Here is a 23,496-nt window from a genome sequence, read left to right as displayed (position 1 = left end):
GGTCAAGCTCGAGCTCGAGCTCGGTTTCTCGAGCTCAAACTCGAGCCGATGAGCTCAACTCGAGCTCGCCAAGCTCGACAGCTCGAATCATCATCATCATTATTATTATTATTATTGCTTTAAATTATGAGATCGAATCATAAAATTTTACATAGATATAGTTAATTATGTTCATACCGTCTGATATGATTTAAATCATACCGTCTGATGTGATCTAATTGACACAGTCTTGTATATATTTGAATTTCGTATGAATCGGGTGCCTGAATTTTAAAATTTCATAATTATTGATTAAACTTTTTAATCTCATTATATATATAATAAAATAATAATTAGAATTGTTCAACCATCATCATCATCATCATTATTATTATTATTTTAAATAATGAAATCGAATAATCAAATTTTTACATAGATATAGTTGAAATTAATATATGTCATTAATTTGCAAAATTTATATATTTATAAATGTTAGTATAACATTGATGTAACTATCATCTTACATTGTTGAAAAAATATGGGTTAATCGGGCCATCAAAATTCAGATCTGACCGTTAGATATGATAAAACTTACAAAAAAATACATTTGGTAAAGTTTTAGATTTATTGGATATACGGATGTTGAGATATCGTACTCGGAACATAAGAGTAATCATTCAAGACGGTGTATCATTGAATCAGGCCATGTGATTTTAAATCATACCGTCGGATATGATCTAATGGGCACAATCTTGTATATATTTAAATTTCGTATGAATCAGGTGCCCAGATTTTAAGATACCGTACTTATTGATTAAATTTTTTAATCTCATTATATATATAATAAAATAATAATTAGAATTGTTCAACCACCACCACCATCATCATCATATTATTATTATTGTTGTTGTTATTATTATTATTATTATAATTTTTAGATTAATTCATAGGAATTACTAAATCTTGACATAAATTTATAAATAATAAAAAATTATAAGTGAATTAATTGTCAATTTAAGAAAAATATAACGTAAAACAAATATATATTAAAATATAACATAAAGTTTATATATGTCATATTAAATAATAATTTTAATTATAAAAAAATTATAATTTACTAAGTTGTTGATTAAATTTATTTTTATATAAAGATTAAATGTATAAATAAAAGTACCACAATTTATTAGTATCTAAAAAATAAAATGTATGATATTGATTAATAATTATAATATATGGTCAATTTTAATTATAAAACTAATCAAATATTAAATATAAAATTAAATATATAAAAAATTCAAAAATAAAAAAATATATAAGAAAAATAAAAAAATATTCACCAGCTCGCGAGCTGGTGAACAGCCAAATATGAGCTCGAGCTCGAGCTGGCTCGACTCGAGCTCGAATTTTTCGAGCTCGAGTCGAGCTCAAAGTCGAGCCGGCTCGCCGAGCTCGCGAGCCGGCTCGACTCATCTGCCACCCCTATTCTGTGGTGGTTTTGCTAGCACGAAATCACCACATCCTTTTAGTGATGGTGTGTTAGTCATTAGAGGATCTCCCAATCGAGATATTGGACTGAAAGATGAACAGAATCAACGCTTGTAGCCTGATGTGGTCGAGGTTTTTTTGCTACTGAATAAATCGGGATTTTACCACGACGGAATTTTACACCAGGTGAAATATAATTTTCGCAAAAAATGTGTAATTCCCAAGAATGAGAGGTCTTGTCAATGAATAGTAACTTGACATTAAAAAATTAGTATTTTGGTATTTATAGTGGTATTGGCAATTATACGGTGTGCTAGGTTGTATTTGCTTATGGTGTGTCTCTTACCTGTCCAATTACTATTTTACCCTTACCATTTTATATGTATTTTTTATTAATGTATATCATACAGCCCCCCACTCTCGGACGGAATACGCACCTGCTGGGTGAATATTTTGTGCGAGAGTAAACACCAAAGAAGGCTAAGTACAAGTAATAAATGGGAGTGGGTGGGTGGTTGAGGGCTATTAATTGTCTCCCTTCACATACTTACTCTTTTTTCTTGCATTTTCCTTCATTTCATTTGCCTCCCTATCTCCAAACCTCTCCACATGGCTAGCAAAGGTAACTTCCTTAGTTAAATTTTTGCTTATCTTTTCATTTGGTGCACTTGCTTGTTTGTTGCTTCTTCGATTGAGATGTGGAGTGGAGAGGGTGAATGCGAGAGTAGTCGACGGGTGACGACACGCCCGGAGGAAGGGAGGGCAAGGCGAAGGTGGGGGGAGGGGCACGCCCCGCCGCTTGGTCGAGGCGCGGCCTCGCGGATGGGGGGCGAGTTCCCGCCTCCAGCTCGAGGTCGTGCCTCGGGCTGGGAGGAGGAGACCCCCCTCCCAGCTCGAGGCTCCGAAGATAAATACCTCTTCAGCGCATCAAATGCTTCTTGGCTAGATTTGTCCCACTCAAATTTTGTCGCACCGCGAAGTATTTTGAAGAAATGTAGTCCCTTATCCGCAGACCGCGAGATGAATCTATTTAGGGAAGCCAGTTTTCCGGCGAGCTTTTGCACCTCTTTGATTGACTTGGGAGGGCGCATATTCATGATAGCGCTAATTTTCTCGGGGTTCGCCTCTATACCTCTCTCGGAGATCATGTAACCGAGGAATTTTCCACCTTGCACCCCAAAAGTACACTTGGCGGGATTCAACTTCATGCCAAAAGCTCTTAGGATTTGGAAACACTCTTTCAGATCTTTGACGTGATCTTGTTCTTTGACACTCTTAACCAGCATGTCGTCTATGTATACCTCCATGTTCCGACCTATCTAGTTTTTGAACATGTCGTTGACGAGCCGTTGATACGTTGCTCCGGCATTCTTCAAGCCGAACGGCATGACATTGTAACAGAAGATACCTTGGTCAGTGACAAAGCTCGTCTTCTCTTGATCTTCGGGCGCCAACGAAATTTGGTTGTATCCTTGATATGCGTCAAGAAAACTTAACATTTCATACCCGGAGGTTGAGTCAACCAGCAAATCGATGCGCGGTAGGGGGAATGGGTCCTTTGGGCATGCCTTATTCAGATTGGTGAAGTCAATGCAGAGACGCCACTTTCCGTTTGGCTTCGGGACCAGGACGACGTTAGCCAACCACTCCGGATATTGCACCGGGCGTATGTGCTTCGCTTCCAACAGTTTATCCACCTCCGTTTGTATTGCTTGACTTCTCTCCAGTCCGAAAATCCTTTTCTTTTGCTTCACGGGTTTTGCTTCAGGGTTTACGTTGAGCTGGTGAGTGATGACGTTGGGTGGGATTCCATAGAATTCCGTCATGCTCCATGCAAACACCTCCTCATTTTCTACCAAAAATCGCGTTAAACTCTCTTCAGTAGGCCGACACATTTCCGTGCCTATTTTTACGGTCTTCTCACCATCTTCGGAGAGATGGATCACTTTCAGCTCTTCCACGGCTTCGACTCTCTTTTCCCCTAAGGTGCGCCCACGTACTCCTCTGGGGGGTTCGTTGTCCCTTGTCTCCCGTCGGTCATTTTTTTCTTCATTTTTCCATCGGTCGCCTCATCCGTCTTCTCACGAGATCTTTTAAGTGTATTCATATAGCACTCCCTCGCCATTCTTTGGTCCCTTATCGCTTCCCCCACGCCGTCAGGAGTGGGGAATTTCAACTTCAGGTGGTAGGTAGATACTATTGCTCGGAAGAGGTTCAGGCTCGGTCTTCCCAAGATGACGTTGTAAGCGGATGGGGCTTTCACCACGAGGAACTTCACTAATTTCGTGGATCTTTTTGGAAGAGAGCCGAGGGATAGTGGCAGCATCACCTCCCCCATTGGTTGGATCATGTCCCCGCTGAAACCCGTGAGAGGAGTATTGACCTTCCGAAGTTGTGCATTATCAATCCCTAACTGGACATATGCATCGTAGAATATAATATCAGCGGAACTTCCACTATCCACCAAGATTTTCTTGACCCAGAAGTTAGATATTGTGGCGGAGATGACCAGGGCGTCATTGTTCTAATTCCTCGTAGGGTCTAAGTCCCGTTGGCCGAATGAAATCTCATCCTCTTGCAGCGATCTGATTGTGTGAACTTGGATAGGGGTTTGCGCGTGACTCCCCCTAGCTGCTCGAGTGAGGGCCCTTCTAGCATTGGCCGAGTCGCCCCCAGCGGGGCCACCCGAAATCACGGCGATGACCCCTGCCGTGGGGAGGTTGTCGCCGTTCCCGGCTTGTTTGGAGGTTGAGTCCCGAGGTTGGTGCTTCGGTTCCTGATTGACATATTCTTTTAAATATCCTCTTTGGATCAACTTTTCGATCTCATTTTTCAAATGGTGGCACTCCTCCGTAGTGTGGCCTCTGTCTCGATGGAAACGACAGTATTTGTCGGATTTGAACCTCTTAGGATTGTCCTTCATCTTTTTCGGCCATTGATTGATCAGTCCCTGCCGCTCGACCACGACTAATATCTCTCCTCTGGGGGCATTCAAAGGGGTGTAGCAGGCGAAACCAGCTGGAGGTACATGTTTGCGTTCCTCCTTCTTCTTCGGCTCTTTCTCTTCCTTCCGACCCTTCCTCTTGTTGTTGAAGGAAGGATCCATCGCGTTCGACTCCTCTACGCGGATGTATTTCTGTGAACGCACAATCAAGTCCTCCATAGTGCTAGGGGGTTTACCGGCTATAGATTCCTTGAATCTTCCCGGTTGTAGATTCTGCTGGACGATACTAGCTAACAACTCTTGATTGACGTGAGGGACCTCATGAACAGCATCTACGAATTTTTGCATGAAGTCTCTCAGGGTCTCGCCTTCTCTCTGGCGAACAGTGAACAGGTATGCCGCTGTTTTCGGGATCTTTTTGTTCATTGAGAAATGGTGCAAAAAATGCTGAACTAACTGCTCGAGGCTGGAAATAGTTCCAGCGGGCAGTTGGTTGAACCAAGCTAACGCACGCTTCGAAAGTGTAGTGCGGAAGACTTTACAGTACGCGGCATCACTCAGATCATACCAGTCAATCTTGGCATAGAACTTGTCTAAGTGTTCCTGTGGGTCTCTTGCCCCGTCATATTCTGGTAAATTCGACACCTTGAGACCGGCTGGGAGCGCCTCGGCTAGAATATGGGAGGCAAATGGGCTTCGTCTCGGAGGCACCACAGCCAAAGGCAAGTAGGAATCTTCGGCTCCCCGCGTTGGTGGGGGGGCGGAAGATTCTCAGTGAGGGAGATTCCGGTCGTGAGTTTGTGCTACTTCAGGTCTAGAAATCCGACTGTTTACTTCCTCTCGCCTCTGCTCCTCCTCCTCGGGAGCCGAGGATAGTTCTCGACTTCTGCGAGGGGAAGGAGGGGGCGGGTTTACTGGTTGTTGCGCCACAAATTGGGCCACGGCTTGAGCCGCAGCTCGTGTGGACGCATCTCGAATCAAGGCTAGTAAAGCCTCCTGTGTTAGCTGAATCATCGGCTCTTGGGGGGGATCTCCGGGGGGAATACTCCGGTTGGGGGTACAGCCGGAGATTTCTGATGGGACGAGGGGACTCCCCCCATTGAAGGGTATCTGCTGGTGAGTCAGGGGGGTCGCCTCCTGAGGAACTGATTGTTCACCAGGGGGGTTCTGCTCCATTCCGTTTGCCTGGGCTTCTTGGATGGCGTCTAGATCGTGCACGTCACGAGCTCGGGACCTGGTCTGCATGCTCAACGTCGAGGTAAATTTTCCCACAGACGGCGCCAATGATGTGGTCGAGGTTTTTTTGCTAGGGAATAAATCGGGATTTTACCACGACGGAATTTTACACCAGGTGAAATATAATTTCCGCAAAAAATGTGTAATTCCCAAGAATGAGAGGTCTTGTCAATGAATAGTAACTTGACATTAAAAAATTAGTATTTTGGTATTTATAGTGGTATTGGCAATTATACGGTGTGCTAGGTTGTATTTGCTTATGGTGTGTCTCTTACCTGTCCAATTACTATTTTACCCTTACCATTTTATATGTATTTTTTATTAATGTATATCATAGCCAAATAAGAAAACAACATTAGTTTGTAGGTTTTGTTGCTACGGATTCCTGTAGTTGTTACTGTAGGTATATAATCTAGGTAGGTTTGTAGTTAATTTTTCAGTAATGATGAAATATCCCTTGCAAATATCTAATACTTTTTTATAATTTTAAATACAAAATTTATACTGCTATATTCACAGTGTCATGGCCCAAGCCCGCTCCCATGAACGCAGCACTTGATCTCTTAATGCACTTAGTTTCCGACTTTTCCAGGCGGTTGGCTCTGATACCATTTTGTCGTGCCTCGGGCCCACGAGCCTATTGGATGCGAATTGCTTCCGAGACCACTCGAGTGCATTCTAAAATCCAATTACTCATGAAAACACATTCAATTGATGCACTTGAGTTCTTTTCCCTATGCTTATATATTGTTTATCTTATTAGTTCATAATCCATGTACGATCGGGTATCACATAGTAACAAACAATTTGTAGCCAATATTGCCGCAATAGAAATGAACATTTTGTAGCAATTAATTTTCAACATAGCTACAAAAATTATGTAGCAATTTTTTCACCAAAATTCTGTAGCAGTATCGTTACTATAGAAATAGAATTTCTTTAGCGATATATTCATTACTAGAGCAACAAAATATTCGTAGTTATTTTTATTTCCATTGCAAATGAGACTTCAAAGCAAGTTTTATTTCCAGAACTACGATAATTTTATAGTTCATTTTGTAAATAAGATACTCCATAGTTTTTATTTTTAAATTATTCCTTAGGGAAAACTTTGTAGCTAATTTGTTGCACTAGCAATAGAAATTGGCAACAGAACTTAAGCAACAAAAAATCAACTAATGCACACTTTGCTGCAATATTTGTAGTAATTTCATTGCCTATGTACCTAATTTTTATTGAATATTTTTAATACAGAATTTGCTACAAAATATCCATTGTTAGTCCATCTCCAAAATTAAAATATTAACAGTCATTTTATCGCCTACATATCTTATTTTTTTGAATAATTTTAATACACAATTTGCTATGGAATGTTCATTGTTAGTCCATCTCATTAGCTATGAAATTAATTCCGTTGCAATATTAGTTGTAATATATGTCTTGTCTTCTTGTGGTGAGAGTTTTTTTTTTTTATCTAAACTAGTGGTAGGATTCGTTCTTCAGTTTTTATAGTATATGCAGATTTAAAATCTATGAGTGATTTCTTATAAGTATCTTTGGTACTGATTTTTGGAGGTTTAGTAGATCTTTATCTTCCCATAGCATTTCCCTTGTGCTGATTATATTTGAAATTTCTTGATTATTCCCTGACAAGGAGGCTCCATAATTCATCCTTGTAATGAATTTATCGATATTGTTAGATATTTATATTTTGCTCTCTCGAAACAGCCAATGATATTGCGGCAATAGGATTCAAGAAAGCAAACTTATTACATGTCAAAGTTCCCAAATTTTAAATCTCTTCATATGAATATATTGAAGAGTTGCATGGCTCCCATACCATTCGATACCAAGATATCAATCAAAATAATATTTATAGTAGTAAAATTTTAGGAGGGAAGATTCCAAAGCAGTCATCTTCATTTACTAATTTTTTTATAATATTATAATTAAAAATAATAGTTACTAAGTAATTATTATTAGTAAACCGAAATTATTAATAGAGATAAATTATATTATAATAATTAAATTTAAACAAAAATTGAATCGTGAGCCCAACTAATGATCAAGAGTTGTTACTATAAGATTTTAATATTTTCCCTATAGTTACATCAAAAGTATAAAAAATGTCTATATGTAATTAAATCAAATCTCAGAGGATTGGAGTGTAATTACCCCTTTTTTTTAAATATCTTATAGATGTTTGTGTGCTAATAAGAAACTAAAAAATGTTTGGCAATTTTTTTTGTGGAAAAGTAATGATTTGCCAACTTATTTTTAACATCTTAATAATTTTTTTTTAAATTAATTATAAATTTATCATTAATAACGTCTTATAAAGTTCGGAATCTTATTTTATTCAAACACGAACATATTTTCAAATAACAAGTTTTAAAAATATTTTACAAAATAATATATGAGCTTATAAGATTTTTTAAATAAGTTTAGCCAAATACCCTCTAAATGCAAAATAATTTGATTTATATGCACCAAAATTACTTATTTATGTACAATATATTATGATATTTAATTTAATTTAAATGTTATTTAGTCTTCATAGACTTTGTAAATTACTTATTAATAGCTACATGGATATCCCAATAAACTCACCGTCGAATAAAATATATAAATAAAATGTTAAATATATGTGTTTTGTTCTTCTGAACTAAGAGCCATTATTAATCGAAATAAATTTATTACAATAATTCTTATTCGATATTTAACAAAGAACATTACAACAATCATACTCTAACCAATAATATCGAATAATTTAAATTCAACCAACACCTATTATTACAGTAGAACCAATACCTACTATTAAGTAGAAACAACACACCTACTCAGTAGACATAACATTTCACATATAAGGCGGGATTTATACCTATGACCTTTGAGAACTCAATTTCACCAACTGAGTTAGGCTTCGTTAACAAATATATGCTTTTACACATTAATATGCAAGAACCTTCTTGTATTGTATAGACCATGTCCTTGATTGCAAATTACATTTTTTGGGGGGTTAAAACATAATTATTTATTAGTTTTTAGGTCATCTCCTTTTTATTCACTGTTTTACTAGTGATTAGGGTTCGGCCGCAGTGCGGAGGCACCACAAAAGAAACGACATGGATCTCAGGATCTAATCCAACGGCTAAAAGCGAGTCAGCTGATTCTATAAATACCGTCTTCGCATTCTTCCCATCGCAGTGCGAAGTTGTAAGAGTTAGGGTTTTTGGAGAATCTGCCGTCCCCATAGCACAGTGAGTAACACACACAGAGCGGCTACAATTGAATTGTCATTTGCTACTCATTTTTACGTAGATATTCGCGACGATTAACACAGAATTGGGACGGGCTTCGATCGGTGTTCGTATGACTCAAGAGTGAAAATCGTCGCTAAAGCAAGCCCTCCGTCTTCGTTGAGATTTCTTTTCGAGATTTCCGAAGGTAATGGGGCGATCTCATATCCTATCGCCTTGTTTAGCAGATTCTGCTATGATCTCTTGGGATTGGCCATGAGAAATACATTCCTATTTCTGTTAAATCAAATATTTTCACATTTCTGATTTTTGAGTTTTGTTTTGGCCTGTGAAGAAATCACTTCAAAATTACACCATCTTTCGGGGCTGAATGGCCTTCGAAAGACGGCCTTGCTGATATTCTGCAATTCTGAGGCTTACCTGTTCTGATTTTCTACTTTTCACTTTATTATTTTTTCCTATCCAAAGTGTTGAAGATTTGATGTTTTATTAATGACGTAGATTTGTTGAGTGAACTGTGCTTATGGACGGTCCAGTGCTGTTTGAATAAGCTGGCAGCACTTAACATTAATCATAAGCTATAGTGATTGAGCTTCCTTTCGTCTTTCGAGTCTCTTCTCTTTAACATCAGAGGAAAGGCTATCCACGTTGTGGCTCATATTATAATCCGAATCACTAAGCTTTGCTAGCTTCTTTTTTTATTTTTTACTATGTTATGCTGCATATACACCCAATTGTAGAGAAATAGGTTTTCGAACTGGTTTTCTCTTCGGCATTAACCTGATACAATTGAACTGCATATGTTGTGAATTCATTGTTTTAACACTTAATTGATCATTCTAGGATTTTTGTGGTATCACCACGCCTATCAATGAGATTGTTGCAATTTAATAAGAGTTATTCACCCACGATAATGGTCTTCTACAAGTTAGTAACTGTTATTTGCTCTGTAGAATCATTTTACTTTTGTTTGTGTTACGGTTGGAGATAAAATTCAGAAAAATTTTGAATTGGGGGTGGGCAAATTCAGAGAGAACAGAGAGATGAGGAAGAATAACTTGATAATTTCATTCATAATCCTCAATGAACATCCATTGCTGTTACATAAAATGGAGACAAAAATCTTCTAACAAAAAGTTGGAATTACAAAGCGCAAAACAAATTCTCTCTTGAGATGGACTCCTACAATTCTCTCTTGCTTCTTTCACAATTAGCACACCATCTTTTACACACAAATTTGAGGTTCTACTTTGAATTGGTGATGGTTCTACGATCGATGATGATATTGGAGAGGATGGAGAAAGTGATGAGGGGAGCGTCGAAGGTTTGGTGTGTGGATTTGGAGCGCAGCTTCAAGAGACAGAGGAAGTGGTATGCATGATTCCGACGATGGAGGATAGCTGTATGTTGAGCATGAGGATTGAACTCCTCCAAAAGATGGCTAACGGTGACTTTTCGACTTGTGAGGCACCATCCAGACCTAAGTGCAAAGCCAATTCATGGCAAACACGGTTTGATATCCTTCAACATGCTTGAATTTTTAAAACTTGCACATACGGTTATTGATGATGGCGATAAATAAGCTTTGAAAGGGGTGCGTGACTTGAAAAACAAATGGACGGAATGATTTGGGGACGAAGCAATGACGTGCTGCTTCGCACCATCCAAGGGGGCAACAACCACGCTGTTTTTGCCAAGGATTTTACGGCCGTCTATGAGGAGTGTCCTGCCATCGAATGGAGATTACAGAAATGACGTCAAATTGTCCGAATCCGGTTTCGACTAATTCGCCGGTTGGAGGAGGAAAAGTAGCTGACTTCGTATTAAACTTTGATCATGTAGCAATTGTTGATGAGATGGGGGTCGATTCGGTCAATGTTGACCTATTCACTAATAACGTGGTCAAAAGTGTTGCAGATAGGAAGGAGACTTGTGTTGATGTGGTCAAAGGTGACTCAGTCAACAATGATGAGATCAACATTGAGTTGGTCAACCATGCAGTTAATGTTGACATGGACAACGACGAAGATAGTGTTGACATGGTCAAGGATGGTAATAGTGGTGGATTCGGAGCTAGACAAAATTATGAGACAAACTCTATTTATATCGGCTTATTTATAGGGAACATTCCGTTGCAAACAAGCTCAGATCCAGTTGTGGATGACAAGATTGCTGATGCGTTCAATAATTCATCTCGTAAGACTCATTCATCCGACCTACGATGGATTTCTATACAAAACGAAGCTAGGCAAAGGGAATCCACTGCGGTTGGTTACTTTCTAGGAAAGCAACCATATTTTTATCATGTCCAAAAGTTCGCCTTGTCCGCTTGGCTTGGTTTACGGGTGGTTAAGGCCACCTCAAAGGGATTTTACTTCTTTCAATTCAAGACAGTTGCATATATGGAAGAAGCAATTGAAGGAGAACCGTGGTTGTTTCAGAGGCAACCAATTGTACTCCAAAAGTGGGAATCGAGAATGGCAATGCGAAAACTCAAACATACGCAAGTTCCAGTTTGGATAAGATTGAGACATTTGCCGGTTGAACTGTAGACGGTTGAAGGTCTTAGCACGATGGCGAGTGGATTAGGCAGACCCCTATATCCAGATGCGATCACGAGAGCATGCACGAGATTGGACTTCGCTCGTGTATGCGTGATGCTAGATGTGAGTTCCAAATTACCAAAGCATATTATTATCATGATGCCTAAAGAGGAAGGAGGAGAAATACCATGCAAAATTGATGTTGAATATGAGTGGTTACCTCCTAAATGTACAAGTTGTATGACGCTAGGACATACGGCAAAGGTTTGTGCGTTGATCAAGTCGTCCAACCCAGCTAAACCACCGGTCTCTATTTATGTTCCTAAACCGATACCTGCAAGGCCACCACCCATGCAGCCGACTCAAGGAATGGACAAACAGAGAGAGACGAGAGCTTCCGAGCGAGGAAGACCAAGAGAGAATACCATTGACCTAAGGGGTGGACAACCAGCGAAAGAGACGAGAGCATAAGCTGTCGACCCAAGAGGAGGACAACCAAAGAGAGGGACGAGAGCGTCCTCGTGGAAGAAGGCTGGGTCGTGAGCAAAAGGGTAAGGCAATTGCCGTGTATACGTTTGATGCTCTACAATTGCTAGATGATGCAGAAGATACATCTCAGAGTCATATACTGAGATCGGAGACTGGAATACAAACATTACATCATGTGTTAACCTTATTTGGAAGGAGAGCAATCTCAGACGACTTAAATACACGAAATGAACACCTACCACCATAATGTTAGTAATAGTCGAGGATACTAGAAAGCGAATGCATAGCATCATCTTGCCTAGATCGATCAGTACACGTGCTTTATTTCGACTGAGGCGTGTCCCTTGGCCTGTCAAGGGAAACACCGCTGGTTGATCGAATTGTTTTATTTTCTTTCTTTATTTTTTTACTTAATGCAACTTACCTTTCCCGGAAAAAGTTAGAATTACAATTAAAGAATTGCAGAAAAAGGAACATTGCAACTCGTCCTTGCTCTTCTCCCATTGGTACTCTTCTTTCCCACAAGGACACAAAAGACAGTAGCTGTTGTTTTTCTCGGTCAAGCATGCTCTTCAGCTCGACACGTTGCCTCTTTTGGTTCGTCAATTTATGTAGTCTTCAGACAAAAAACTCCAAATCGCAGCCCTAATCTTCCTCAGACGACGACGTTTCAAGCTAGGGCAATCCAATTTTGGCCCAATTTAACCCCATCTTTAATCGCATGGTCCTCTTTAAACTCGCAGATCCGACAGTCACCTTCAACAGTTGCATTTCCAGTTGAAAACGCGACATTACCCTTCCCTTTTTGAGATCCTTGTCCTTAAGGAAAAAACTTAGAAAATCGAGCTGCCACTTCATAGTAATCCTCCCAGGTTGCTTGATCTGGGGAAGAATGAGCCTATTGGATCAACACTTGAGGAACTCCTGTGTTGTTTCAGGGAATCAGACGCCTAGCAAGAATAGCTGTTGGGTAAATTTTGAACACCTCATCCTCGAGCTCTGGTAAGTTCATTGAAGGGAACTATTTAGCTCCTATTTTCTTCTTTAACAGTAAGACATGAAAGACTGGATGTATTTTTCAGCCTTGAGGAAGTTCCAGCTTATAAGCTACTTTTCCAATTCGTTCCACAACCTTGTAGGGGCCATAGTACTTAGCAGAGAGTTTAAGCTTTTTTCTGAGGGATATTGAGGTTTTCTTATATGGCTGAAGCTTCAGGAAACTTCATCCCCCACCTCGAATTCTCTTTCTGTTCTTTTTTGTTGAGTTTTTACCCTTTCCTGCATCAATTCATCTATCCCTGAGTGATGGCTTTGCAAGTATGGTCCAATGGACAAATTGTTGGGGAGGGTATTCATATAGTGCCTGAAATGGTGTTGTCTTTAGCCCCGAATGGAAGTTGGTGTTGTACCAAAACTCTACGAGAGTTAACCACTAAGCCCACTTCTTAGGCCTTTGATAACACATGCACCTTAAATAACTTTCCAAACACTGATTCACTCTCTCAGTTTGACCATCACTTTGAGGATGGTAAGCTGAGGACATGTCTAAGGAGACTCCTGACAAAGTAAACTGCTCCTTCCAAAACTTGCTTGTGAAAATCTTGTCTCTGTCTTTCACTATGCTCACAGGTAGCCCGTGCAATTTATAGATATGATTAAAGAATACCTTAGCAATTGTAGTGGCAGTATAAGGGTGCTTGAGAGCTATGAAATGTGAGTACTTAGTCTGTCAACCACCACCAAGATAGAATCATTGCCTTTAGAATTTGGGAGCCCTTCAATGAAATCCATAGAAATGCAAGACCATGCTTGGTCTGGAATAGGTAGAGGTTGCAACAGGCTTGGATAAGGTAGGTGTTCATGCTTTGCTCTCTGACATATTTCGCGTTCCTTGACCCATGTCTCAATATCACTTCTCATGGTAGGCCAGTAGAAGAGGGATTTAACCCTCTGATATTGTGGCATCATGCAAAGACTTGATCACTTAAGAATTCCAGTTTCAAGGTTATAATCAGGGTAAGAAGAGGGATCCCACCTTTGCTTGAAGGATGGTTTGGAACAAGGTGTTCCGCTCATAATTATTCTGCACTTCTTGCATCCAAACTGGAATGTGGGTAGTAGTGACAGCTTCCAAGTTGGCTTCTTTGTTGGATGTTGTTATCCTAGAAAGAGCATCAGCAGCAGTCCTTCCCCTTTTTATACTGCACTTCATAGCTCAAACCAAGCAATTTGGTTACCCCCTTCTACTGCATTACTGATTCAATCCTCTGATCTAGTATATACTTGAGGTTTCTTTGATCAGTTTTGATAATAAAGTGACTCCCCTGGATAGGCCCAGATTCCTTGGAGCTAGGGCCTTGCTATGATATGCTATGGGCTGCATGAGTACTACCCTAATACCATTGCCACATGCATCAGTCTCCACTGTGAATGGTTGAGAAAAGTCTGGCATGGCTAAAACAGGTGCTGTTGTCATAACTTTCTTCAGCTGATTGAAGGCCATTTCTGCCTCTTCAATCCATTTAAAAGCATCATTCTTCAACAAGGCTGTTAGTGGCTTGCTGATAATTTCATAGTTCTTAATGAACTTCCTATAGTATCCTGTAAGCCCCAAAAATCCCTTGAGTGCCTTAGTAGTTGTAGGGATAGGCTAGTTGATCATACTTTATATTTTTTTAGGGTCAATAGCAACACCTTATATTCTACCTTCAGTTGAGCAAAGGAACATTTGCTTTTCTTAGCATAAAGCTGATGTTTCTTCAATGATTCCATAACCTCCTTTATGTGGCCCAAATGCTCTTCCCATGTCTTACTATAGATGAGGATATCATTAAAGAACACAAGGACAAACTTTCTAAGATAAGACTCAAAGATGTTGTTCATAAGGGCTTGGAAAGTAGATGGTGCATTACACAATCCAAAAGGCATAACCATGAACTCATTATGCCCACTATGAGTAATAAAGCTAGTTTTGAGAATGTGCTCCCTCTTCATCCTTATTTGGAAATAGCTAGATATCAAATCAATTTTAGTGAAGTACTTAGAACCATGAAATTCATCCAGAAGTTCATTAATTACAGGTATAGGGAAATTGTGCTTAACTGTGAGTTGGTTGAGATACTTCTAATCCACACATAGTCCCCACCCACCATCTTTCTTTTTGACCAATAGCACTAGGGAGGCAAAAGAGCTCTGGCTTGGCCTGATAATCCCATTGCTGAGCATTTCTTTAACAATCCTCTCAATCTCTGTCTTCTGCCTATAAACATACCTATATGGGTGTTGCTTCTTTGGGATGGCTTCAGGTATCAATTCAATACCATGTTCAATACTTCTCTCAGGTGGCAAGGATTTGGGTTCTTCAAACACTCCCTCATACTGCTGCAATATTTTCAGTATTTTCAAGGGCTTCTTCCTCGTATTTGATCCCTTTACTGCTCCTTGTTACACCATCTCTAGCCACTGGGGCCACCTTCCTCAATTGCTGTGTCGGAGAATATGTAGTCAATGTTCTAGTTAAAGGCTCTTGAGGTAAAGTCTCAATAACTAACTTTTGTTGGGGTAAGGATATAGAGACTCTCAATCTGTGGAAATTCAGTTCAATGGGGTTGTAGGTGCTCAACCAGTCACAACCAAGTACCAAATCATACCCTCCTAGCTTCAGCAATCTTATAGGGTGAGTAAAAGTATATCCCTGCATCTCCTACTTGAACCCAACCCACATCAAGTCACTGACAATTTGACTTCTATCTGCAACTCTTACTGTCATAGGCACAATGCTTTCTAGTTTAAGATCAAGAATTCCAGTAATTTTCTCATCCAAGAAACAGTGTGTGCTTCCAGAGTCAATCAAAATAGGATGTCTTTATCCTTCACCTTCCCACAAACCTTCAGAGTTTTGAAGCAGGTGCTCCCTCTCATTGCATGTAATGACACTGACACATCTTCCTCCTCATGCCCTTCCTTTACTGCTGGAGTTTTTGTTTGATCTTCCTTGTCATCTCCTTTGTACTCTTTATCATTTAAAAACATATACACTTGCTTATACTTGCACCTATGTCCTGGGACATATGGTTCATCACAGCGGTAGCATAAATTCTTTTCCCTCTTAGCTTTCACTTCAGCTTCTGTCAAGAACCTCTTTGGGTAGTCAAGGTTTTTAGGAGGTGCATTCCTGGTCTGAGGCCTGAATGGGGGCTTTGGAGCAGGGTTCTTATGCATTTGGTGGGCTCTTTTGAGAATAGCATTCACAGTGCAGTCCAAGGATAGAGTGGCTCTAAGGCCAAATGTTACGGTTGGAGATAAAATTCAGAAAAATTTAAAATTGGGGGTGGGGAAATTCAGAGAGAACAGAGAGATAAGGAAGAAGAACTTGATAATTTCATTATAATCCTCAATGAACATCCATTGCTATTACATAGAATGGGGACAAAAATCTTCTAACAAAAAGCTGGAATTACAATAAAAGAATTGGTGTCTGTTGCTGTTGATCGGTAGGTTGTTGCGATGGCGAGATTCTCGCTCATAATTTTTTCTTGGTAATTGAAAAATTATGTTTGATATTCGGGATGTTAACATCCTTTAGTTATGTTTTATAATTCTTATAGAAATTTCTCGCTAATGATTTTCCAAAAGCAGTGCTCTGATGTACCTATAGTTCATGTTAAGAACTCTAAAATTTTTAATTTTGTAGGGTAATTGGCATTTTCCACATTGGAATTAAGTTGCTTTCACGCTTCAATTGCAAATATTTTTTACTTTGCACCCCTTCAATTGTATATTTGTTAACAACATGCACTGAAGAAAGTTAGCAGAACAAGCTGGAGCAATGGAGGAAGTCCTCAGACATGGCTCGAGTACAGAGTATGCAAATTGAGGAAGACGATTGTAGTCTGCATTTTGTATTTTTGGTAATTCTCCTTGTTGCATTTGTTTTCTTATTAATTTGATGACGCGTACAGAGTTGTTACTAGTCTGTTAGTTGGTTATTTATACAACCGAGCAATTGCAGCTTCATAACTTCAATGAAAAGATAATTTTTTCACAAGAATCGCATCCAAGATATTTTCTATCACTGCATTTTGTTCTATGGATTAAAACATGGTATTAGAGACATCGTAATGATGGTATCTACATATTGAATCGAGTAAAATTCTTGTTTTTTGCTTATTGCACTCATTGATTCAACATACAGTTGATATAGCTGAAGTATTCATGGCGAGTGATAATTTGATTGGTGAAGTTAGATCTTGAAATGAACCAGTGTTTGTATGAAATCAGTCATTGGAGATTTCAAGTTTGGTGATGAAATATGCACCCTTCAATGGTACAAATTGGCTGACATGGAGTAGATCAATTCACATAGCTTTTGAAGGAAAACATACATTAGGATTCATATATGGATCCTGCTTGAAACCTAATGAGGAATCGACCGAATTGAAACAATGGTGGATTACAGCCTCCATTATAAGAACTCGGACTTTAAGTATTATGACGGAAGACATAGTAAATGCTTTTCTGTATGCTTCTTCAGCGTGAACACTTTGGATAGAGCTGGAAGCGAGGTATGGGGAATGTGATGGTCCCTTATTGTATAAGATTCAAAAAGAGATCAGTTCGATGACATAAGGCAGGTTGAGTGTTACTACTTACTATACAAAACTAAAGCAATTGTAGGATGAATTGGTGTGTTTGATGCCACCACCCATGTGCACTTGAGGGTGTAACAAGGCAAAGGTAGACCAAACTGAAGCTAATCAGTTGATGCAATTCTTAATGGGATTGGGTGAACCATATGATAACATTAGAAGCCAAGTTCTAGTGTTAGATCCTCTACAAATGTAAACAAGGCTTACTCAATGGTGTTACGTGTTGAAAGACAGCGAATTGTGAATCTGGAATACGCAAATGTTGGTGAGAATTCAGCTATGCAAGCAAGAGGGACGGAATATAGGTTTAATGCAGGGCATAAGAATTTTGTGAAGAAGAAAAGTCCTGTTGACAAAAGGAACATGATTTGTGAATACTGCAATAAACCCAGACATAATCGAGAAACATGCTTCAAATTACATGGATTTCCAAATTCGTACAAAGATTTGACTGAGCAAAGAAAATAAGGTGCAATTACGAACAAAGCTTATGCTGCAATTGAAACTTTGAATTCTGGGAACAAATCAAATACACAGAGAAGTGACTTGATTTCTGATCTGCTGAGGCTTTACAGATAGTACAGAGCAAAGTTCCTCAAGATCCTGGCAGGGTGCATCTTGCTCACGATATTGAAATAGCAGGTATGATGGTGCAAGGAGATGGTTCAAAAAAATTAGCACTAGTAACTAAATTGTAGATCGAGCCACAAATCACATGAGTATGATGCATCTCTCTTTCATTTAATTACAAAACTTCATAGCCCCATAAAAATTCATCTCCTTGATAACAACATATCCCTTGTAACTCATCATGGCAACATCACATTATCATCTAACTTCAGTTTGACTAATGCGCTTTTGATTCCCAAATTTCATCATAATCTCCTATCAATTTCACAACTATGTAAATCTATTCTTGTTGCTTTTGTGTTCCTTACCTCGTCATGCCTTTTGCAGGACCAGATGACTAAAGAAATCATGGCTATAGGGAAACAAATAGGCAAGCTATATCTCTTGGACAATAGTTCTTTCATTTCAGCTGCTTCTCATCAACATTCTTTTCACTCTGCTATAAACACCTCTACTGCTTCTAGCAATTATGTAGTTTGGAACAAATGTTTGGGACATGCCAATCCTCTTGTACTCACTCGTATTCATGAACTCAATATTACAGAAATTAATAAAGACCATGTTTTCTCTGTTTATCCTATGGCTAAGTAGTCAACAAAGCCTTTTCCCTCTAGTAAAAGTCATGCTATGAACCATTTGACGTTATTCATGTGGATATATGGGGGCCTTATAAACAGCCTTCAATGTCTGGCTGTCACTATATACTAACAATTGTTGATGCTTATTCTAGAGTGACTCGGACGTATCTAATGCACCATAAGTCTCAAACCACAAACATTCTATCTTCTTTTTTTCAAAAACCCTAACTCAATTCAGTATCAAAGTTAAGGCCATTCAAACTGATAATGGGTCTGAATTTATCATTCTTTCCTACGAAGAGTTGTTATAGAAGCATTAAATAGCTCATGAAAAAAGCTGTGTCTACACACCACAACAAAACAGAGTCATTGAAAGAAAACATAAACACCTTTTGGAGGTTGCTAGAGCTCTCATGTTTGAGTCTCACCTACCTAATCGTTTCTATACAGAGTCTATTCTTAAAGCAACACACATTATAAACAAATTTCCTTCACCCACACTCGGCCGGAGATCTCCTTTTGAGCTTCTATACAAGACCCCTGCATCCTATGATAACCTCAACCCTTATGGTTGCTTGTGCTTTGCTTCTAACACTCTTCCACATAAATCTAAGTCTGATCCTAGAGCCTTTAGATGTGTGTTTATTGGTTATGTCCAAGGACAAAAAGCATACAAGCCATATCATCTAGATAACAAGAATATCATTATTTTTAGACATGTTAGAGCCCGTTTGGTTGTGTTTTCAATGAGATTTTTTTTCACTTTTCACTATTTGGATAGTTGAAATTTTGTTTGGTCAAGCCATCTTCATTGTGAAAGCATTCCTATTTTAGTCTTGAATTTTCTGAAGTTATAGGTCACATGGGTTGGTCATACTTGTCTTATCTTGTCATCATGTCTTTTCTTGTTTCAAATCAATTAAAATTGCTTTATCTCCCAACCATGCCTTTCAATGGAAGCCTCAAACAAAACCAGCTCTCCTCCTTCTTCCTCTTCCCTGGACACTTCTGCACGCCTGCCGATCCATCCATTTTTTTCGGCCGTTGAGTCCTGTGGCTCTAACAACGACGTCATTTGTCGGAAGAGAAAACGCGACACTCCAAATAAGGTGAGCTTTGTACCGATATATATATATATTTTAAGCAGATTTTGTGGTGTGTGTTTATGCCATTTGTGAATGTAACATATGCATGAATCTCCCGAGTTTTATGCTACTGGTTTCAGCCTTTTTACAGAAAACAGTTATCATAGTTAGTGGTGGTCTGTAGTCAGTTTGATGAAGAAAGGGGAGTTCACTTGCTCTCTGAGAAAGTAGAGTAAAATTTGAACTGTATTATGTATTCAGTTTGGGAAATGGGTTGTAGTAGTAGTGTTGTTATCTTTCTGTAGCCCTCACTGATTTATTGATTACCACAATTAAGAGATTCTATTTGTTTAATTTTAAGGTTAAGCAATGAGAGCTGAACATCAGATAATTGGACAAAGTGTTCTTATTTCATAATGGATTGTGTGTCTATTGGGTCACCTGATTAGTCTTTTGGAGTGAACTTGTGTTGCATGATTTTGTGGCTTTTGATTTGTGGAAGTTGTATCTTTGTAGCTCTCACGGAACAAAAAATAGCGTTAGACTGTTGCATATTTGGTTGTGTGTAAATGGTATAATAGGTACTGCATTTGGAATATATTTGGTTGTGTGTAAATGGTATAATAGGTACTACATTTGGTATTAATATTTAACTGTTGCATAACTTTTTAAAATAAAGGGCATGTGACAGTTATTGACACAAAGGATAAATAATGAAGGAGCGAGTAGTTTGTAATACAGTTCTTGAAATGCATGAACAAAATGAGATTTCTTTCCAAAATACAACCATGACTTTATTTCATTCACACAAATGATGATGAAAGCTTCCATTGTTCTCTGTCCATAAACAAACAAAATGCTTTCAGTTTACTTTAATTCTTTGGGCACATTATTATAGTTCTTAATCTACGACAAACAAGTTAATGTACAGAACAGAACCCTTATTTGTTGAAATCAACTCACCAGATGGACATTTCTGAAATGCAATTATGCTCTTCTTACCAAGTACTTGAAGATCAATTTCACTAGGTAGTGAGGGGTTGTATAGAAACTAACATAATCTATGAAGTTCGTGATTCTGTGATTATTTATATATGTACTCAGTCTTCTCTGTCTATTGAATGAACTGGACACCACCGTCTTCGTCTCTCTCTGTGAATTTCAGAGGATTTGGTATCCATAGAGATCTTGGTGTTAGTGATTTATCACCTCAGTTTTCTTTACATAATTGATTTGAGACTTCATGAAAGCATCAGATGGCTGGTTTTAGTTTTGGCTTTGTTGCAACTTTCTCTTCTCTCATATTTTATGTGTATTTTCCCGTTCTTGTCATTCTTGATTTTGTATGTGTGCTGTGTGCTAAGTGTGCATTGTACATTTATTTAGGTCCTTTTGTTAATGATGTTTGTTGTTGAGCTAATGAGAAGCTATTGTCAAATTCTGAAAATATAGTTATAAGAATGAAGCTATTTTTGCAATTTATTACGACAATTATTTCATAGTGTTCGGTATGAAGGAACTGTTATTCTTGAATGAAACATTGGATCAAATGTGGTAGATATTTTAGTAATACTCTATTAATACTTTAGATGTTTTATTAACGTACGTTGTGACTTTAACATGGTAGATGAGTCGGAAGGGGAAGGAGCCATGCGGTACGTCTTCGGAGCCAAGGTCACGAATTGACGATGCTTGGTGGGATATGCCACAGGTGTCTTTGTTCATTGAATTGATGTATGAACATTACAAGAAAGGACACCTTATCTCATCTACATTTAGTGATCAAATTTGGCGTGAAATCGGAGTTGAGTTGTACGAACGTAATAAAATACAATACACCGTTGCGCAACTTAAAGGTAAGGCTAACAAGTTTCGGATGCTTTGGCGTAAGTTTTATGATTTGGTATACAAACGGACTGGTTTTGGTTGGGAGCCAACAATGTGTACTGTGACTGCCAGTGAGGATCTGAATGGATCACGGTAATTGTATTACATTTCTCATTTTATTTTCAAACATTTATTCATCATTTCTTGTCATACGTCAATGAAGTATGAATGATTATGCAGGCTAATTCGTGAGAGCCTGACTCGAAAAAGAAGGGTCTTCCTCATTTCGAGTTATGTACTGAGATGTTCTCCGCTTTTGTAGCCACCAACAATAATGCCCGTTCCTCTGCCATGCCTCCTGTCGACAACAATGACGATGATGAAGTTGATGTAAGCTATCCTACAATGGATAGTGGTAATCCACTCTCATCCGAGATCGGGAAAATTCCAAGAGCAACAAGAGGAGTGCAGCAAAAAGGGGGGCAAAGTGATCAGTCAAATCGAATTGATGCCATAACGGCTTGCAGTGAAGCCAAAACTCGAAAGCTGGCTAAAATTTCCAACGATGATATTGAAGATGCATGCTTACGCTGTCAAAAATGGAGGGACTACCGCAGGATTTGTTCTTTGCAGCGCAAGATCAATTTGTGTTGAAGATGAGGCATCAAATGATTCTTCTGATGAGTGATGAGGACAAACATGCTTGGGTTGAGAGATTGGGCAAGTAAACAAAAATCTGTATGGGCTGCATTTGAAATATTCTTTTTCATAAACTTGTATGATGTTAGTTTTTTTTTTTAAAAAATTTATTTAAATAATAGATTATAATGTTCATGGTAATGATTTGTTTGAGGTTTTATTTTTTAAATACGGTATTCTAACAATTTCAATTTTTGTTAAAATTATTGCTATAAACAAAAATAATATTAATTCTTCATTTTATTAAACTCTTTTTGTTACAATTTAATGAGAATGACAATTTGGTTATAATTATTTTTGTAAACAAAAATAATATTAATTTATCATTTTACTAAACTCATTTTCTGGTGTATTGGGGATAGATCAGTAGACCAGCTATTCTATTTCCCTTCGTGAAATAGTGCTGGTCGGTATTAGATCAGTACGAGCAATTTATAGAGAATGACAATTTTCATTATAATTATTTTTATAAACAAAAATAATATTAATTTATCATGTGACGCCCCAAAGATTACAATACCTAATTGGGGGATTGATAAATTTTTATGAAATTTAGTTAATTAGTACATAAATTATGAGCCATAATTAGAATATAATAAAACTTGAACGGATTAAATTGGAGTTTGTTATAATATTTTGGGACAATTTCTATTAATTAAGAAAATTAGAAAGGACGCAAATGGTATTTTGAGAAAATTTTAATTAAATAAATAAAATAATAATAATAATAATATATAAAATATATATTAATAATAATATATATGTGTAAGTAACATATGTACATATATATATATGAAAGCCAAAAAGAAAAGAAAAGAAAGAAAGGAAAGGGTTTGGGGGTGGGCCCTCACCCACCGTCCCACCCCCTACATATATATATGTGAGCCAAATTATCAAAATCTCACATTTATAAAATTTGCAATTTCCTTCTCTGTTCGATAATTCACAGCGGGAGGTAAGTTTTTATTTTAATTTCTATTAATTTATATAATTATATTATTTATTTAGTTCATTTATTAAATGTTGATTATATTGAGCGATGTACTATTTAATTGAAATATTTTACGAGTTTGGCTATTTAAATTAGTACCGA

The 23,496-nt window shown here is 38.0% G+C and overlaps 2 protein-coding genes and 1 non-coding gene across 3 annotated transcripts; 2 read left to right on the top strand and 1 right to left on the bottom strand.

Moving 5' to 3' along the window:
- Window positions 1–3,445: 3,445 nt before the first annotated feature.
- Window positions 3,446–4,834, bottom strand: LOC105178794 (uncharacterized). The gene is made up of 2 exons (XM_011102341.2): window positions 4,064–4,834; window positions 3,446–3,877 (listed from the first exon to the last, which is right to left on the bottom strand). Exons 1-2 carry the CDS (start codon window positions 4,832–4,834, stop codon window positions 3,446–3,448), a joined length of 1,203 nt encoding a protein of 400 aa, XP_011100643.2.
- A 3,899-nt stretch (window positions 4,835–8,733) lies between these two features.
- On the top strand, window positions 8,734–22,513 carry LOC148784629 (uncharacterized). Its single transcript, XM_088876603.1, has 3 exons — window positions 8,734–19,901; window positions 21,505–21,857; window positions 21,945–22,513. Exons 1-3 carry the CDS (start codon window positions 19,746–19,748, stop codon window positions 22,024–22,026), a joined length of 591 nt encoding a protein of 196 aa, XP_088732729.1. The 5' UTR covers window positions 8,734–19,745; the 3' UTR covers window positions 22,027–22,513.
- Window positions 9,227–9,322, top strand: LOC148784630 (small nucleolar RNA SNORD96 family). Its single transcript, XR_016063489.1, has one exon. It is a non-coding gene; the product is annotated as a small nucleolar RNA SNORD96 family (small nucleolar RNA).
- Window positions 22,514–23,496: the final 983 nt, after the last annotated feature.

Source organism: Sesamum indicum, linkage group LG12 (assembly GCF_026168435.1).
Source record: "Sesamum indicum cultivar Baizhima isolate 11 linkage group LG12, ASM2616843v1, whole genome shotgun sequence".
Taxonomy (NCBI): Eukaryota; Viridiplantae; Streptophyta; class Magnoliopsida; order Lamiales; family Pedaliaceae; genus Sesamum; species Sesamum indicum.
The sequence above is the reverse complement of the archived record's forward strand: the minus strand, read 5'-3'. Positions and strand labels throughout refer to the sequence as shown.